A 2,792-nucleotide genomic window follows, 5' to 3' on the forward strand; every position below is an offset into this window, starting at 1 on the left:
TTAAAACACACACACACACACACACACACACACACACACAGAGAAACATGTCTGTCAGTGTAATACAGGACTGTTCTGACTCTTTCTGCGCTCTTAAACGCTCACACACACACACTTTCTTTTTATACCAAAAATCATTAGGATATTAAGTAAAGATCATGTTCCATGAAGATATTTTGTAAATGTCCTACCGTAAATATATCAAAACTTCATTTTTGATCAGTAATATGCATTGCTCTGAACTTCATTTGGACAACTTTAAAGGAGATTTTCTCAATATTTAGATTTTTTTGCACCCTCAGATTCCAGATTTTCAAATAGTTGCATCTCGGCCAAATATTGTCCGATCCTAACAAACCATACATCAATGGAAAGATTACTTAAAAATTGACTTACGACTGGTTTTGTGGTCCTGGGTCACATATGTGCATGTGGAAAAAAGCATATATAAACCTAATAAAAATGATAAAAACCCTAAAAATAAAATAAAAATTAAATTAATACAATTACTTCTACAAATTACCCTTTAAAACCCTTAAACCTTAAAAAACAAACACTACTAAAATGACAAAAGCATGTTACAAGATTTAAAAAATTGCATTAAAATGCTAATATAAAAAGTAAAAATATTTATAACAACTATAATAGTGTATAAATTGTGTTTTCTCTGTCATTCCTCAGATAAGAACATGGATGATGAGGATTCTGTGGATGGCGGTCGTTCCTCGTCATCGGTGCGGCGGACGGGATCCCTGCGCAGACCGAGCTCCGCATCCAGCACCAAGAGCTCAGGTCAACGACCTGCATCTCAGACGTTTGACTGCTATTATGCTATTTTTATGAAACTGATGGTTTTGCTTGTGTCTTCTGATTGGGCAATCCAGTGTTCCAGTTCTTCTGGTATAAAAGTAATAAAACATTTCAGTGCCGTGCTGCAGTGTAAAGCTATATTAGCTGTAGCTATCTTTACAGCCTCAATTAAAACCCACTTAAAAGAGAAATAAATAAATAAAACGTATATCTAAAATATAAAAATATACATATAAATATATAAAATGGTATATATAACTTGTAATATTTTTATAAAATTTTTTAAATGTTGTATTTTTTATTTTTATTGTATATACAATAAAAGAAATATCATAAATTTGTATATTTTTTGTTATTTTGTATAGAATAAAATATGTTTAAAATAAATATTTAATAATGTTAAAAATGATTAAATATTAAATATATATTTAAAACTTACTGGACATATTGATTGTTCTTATCAGGTAAGGAGAGCTCTGGTGCCGGTGCTGTTGATGAAGAAGACTTCATCCGTGCCTTTGAAGATGTGCCTGCCATACAGGTAAGCATTAGTAGGCTTCGTAACGCTAATATGTTCAACAATGTTAGGGGTCAGTAAGATTTTTTTTTAAATAAATTAATATTTGTATTCATCAAGGATGCATTAAATTGATCAAAAGTGACAGTAAAGACATTTATAATGTTGCAACAGATTTCTATTTCAAATAAATGCGGTTCTGTTGAACTTTCTATTTGTCTGCGAGTCCTGAAAAATAAAATGCTTCACGCTTTCCATATATTTGGCATATGGCAGCACAACTATTTGGCAGCACAACTGTTTTCAACATTGATAATAATCAGAAATGTTTCTTGAGCAGCAGATCAGCATATTAGAATGATTTCTGAAGATCATGGGACACTGAAGACTGGAGTAATGATGCTGAAAATACAGCTTTGATCACAGAAATAAATTACATTTGAACAGATATTCACATAGAAAACAGCTGTTTTAAATCACAATTTTTACTTTATTTTTGATCAAATAAATGCAGCATTGGTAAGCAGAAGAGACTTCTTTCAAAAACATTAAAAACCTTACTTTTTATTTAACCAGGAAAGAAAACTCACGGAGATTAAAATATCTTTTGCAGGAGTGTCCTGGCCAAGATAGGCGGCCCAAATTAACAAATACATATAACAAACAGTAACATACAATACACAATAACTGACCCCAAACTACATCCAAATGCATCTGTGTGTCAGTAACTCAAGGAATCATCAATACCGCAGCAATAACATCTGTAATGTGGAGTGTCAGCCTGGACTCTGCATTCAGTGGTTTTCCATCAGAGATCTCTGGACAGATGCCAGTGTTCAGTGAGTTTGATGACGCTGTTGTTTCTCACAGATTTACTCGGCTCGAGAGCTCGAGGACTCCATGAACAAGATCCGAGAAACTCTGTCCGATGACAAACACGATTGGGAACAGCGAGTAGCTGCAGTGAGTGATTTCATATTTATAATGGAATAAAATGGCTGCTTGTTACTCATCTCTCTGGAATACTTGATTGTGATTGGTCGATGGCATCATTCTCTGGTCACGTATTTGTGTATAATGACTCTAAACCGTATAATTATTTATTGTTTCAGTGATTTTATACATAGCTGTGCTAGTTTCATGTCTCTCGTTTTCTTTCTTCTCACATAATATAAAAATAATCTACAAATAATTTAAACTCAAATCAATATTTAATGTCCATCATTTATTCAGTTGTTTAGTAAGAAGTGAAATGTGAAGTCAACTGGTCATTATTGCAAAATTATGGAAACCATTTCTGCCAATTCTGAGTTTATATCTAATTTCTGAGTTTAAATCTCAATTCTGAGTTTATATCTCACAATTCTGAGTTTATATCCCGTAATTCTGAGTTTATATCTCGCAATTCTGAGTTTAAATCTCAATTCTGAGTTTATATCTCGCAATTCTGAGTTTATATCTCGCA

At 32.6% G+C, this 2,792-nt stretch overlaps 1 protein-coding gene across 1 annotated transcript in view; it reads left to right on the forward strand.

Annotated features, from left to right (window-relative positions):
• Positions 1–2,792, forward strand: part of LOC107705099 (CLIP-associating protein 1-B-like) — a 38,541-nt gene that overhangs the window by 28,791 nt on the left and 6,958 nt on the right. Inside the window, exons 9-11 of the mRNA XM_016508243.1 lie at positions 682–792; positions 1,275–1,351; positions 2,198–2,290. Coding sequence (XP_016363729.1) covers positions 682–792; positions 1,275–1,351; positions 2,198–2,290 — 281 coding nt within the window. The remainder of the gene's footprint in view (positions 1–681; positions 793–1,274; positions 1,352–2,197; positions 2,291–2,792) is intronic.

The sequence above is a fragment of the Sinocyclocheilus rhinocerous genome, unplaced genomic scaffold, assembly GCF_001515625.1.
Source record: "Sinocyclocheilus rhinocerous isolate Xijiao unplaced genomic scaffold, SAMN03320098_v1.1 scaffold173, whole genome shotgun sequence".
Classification (NCBI taxonomy): Eukaryota; Metazoa; Chordata; class Actinopteri; order Cypriniformes; family Cyprinidae; genus Sinocyclocheilus; species Sinocyclocheilus rhinocerous.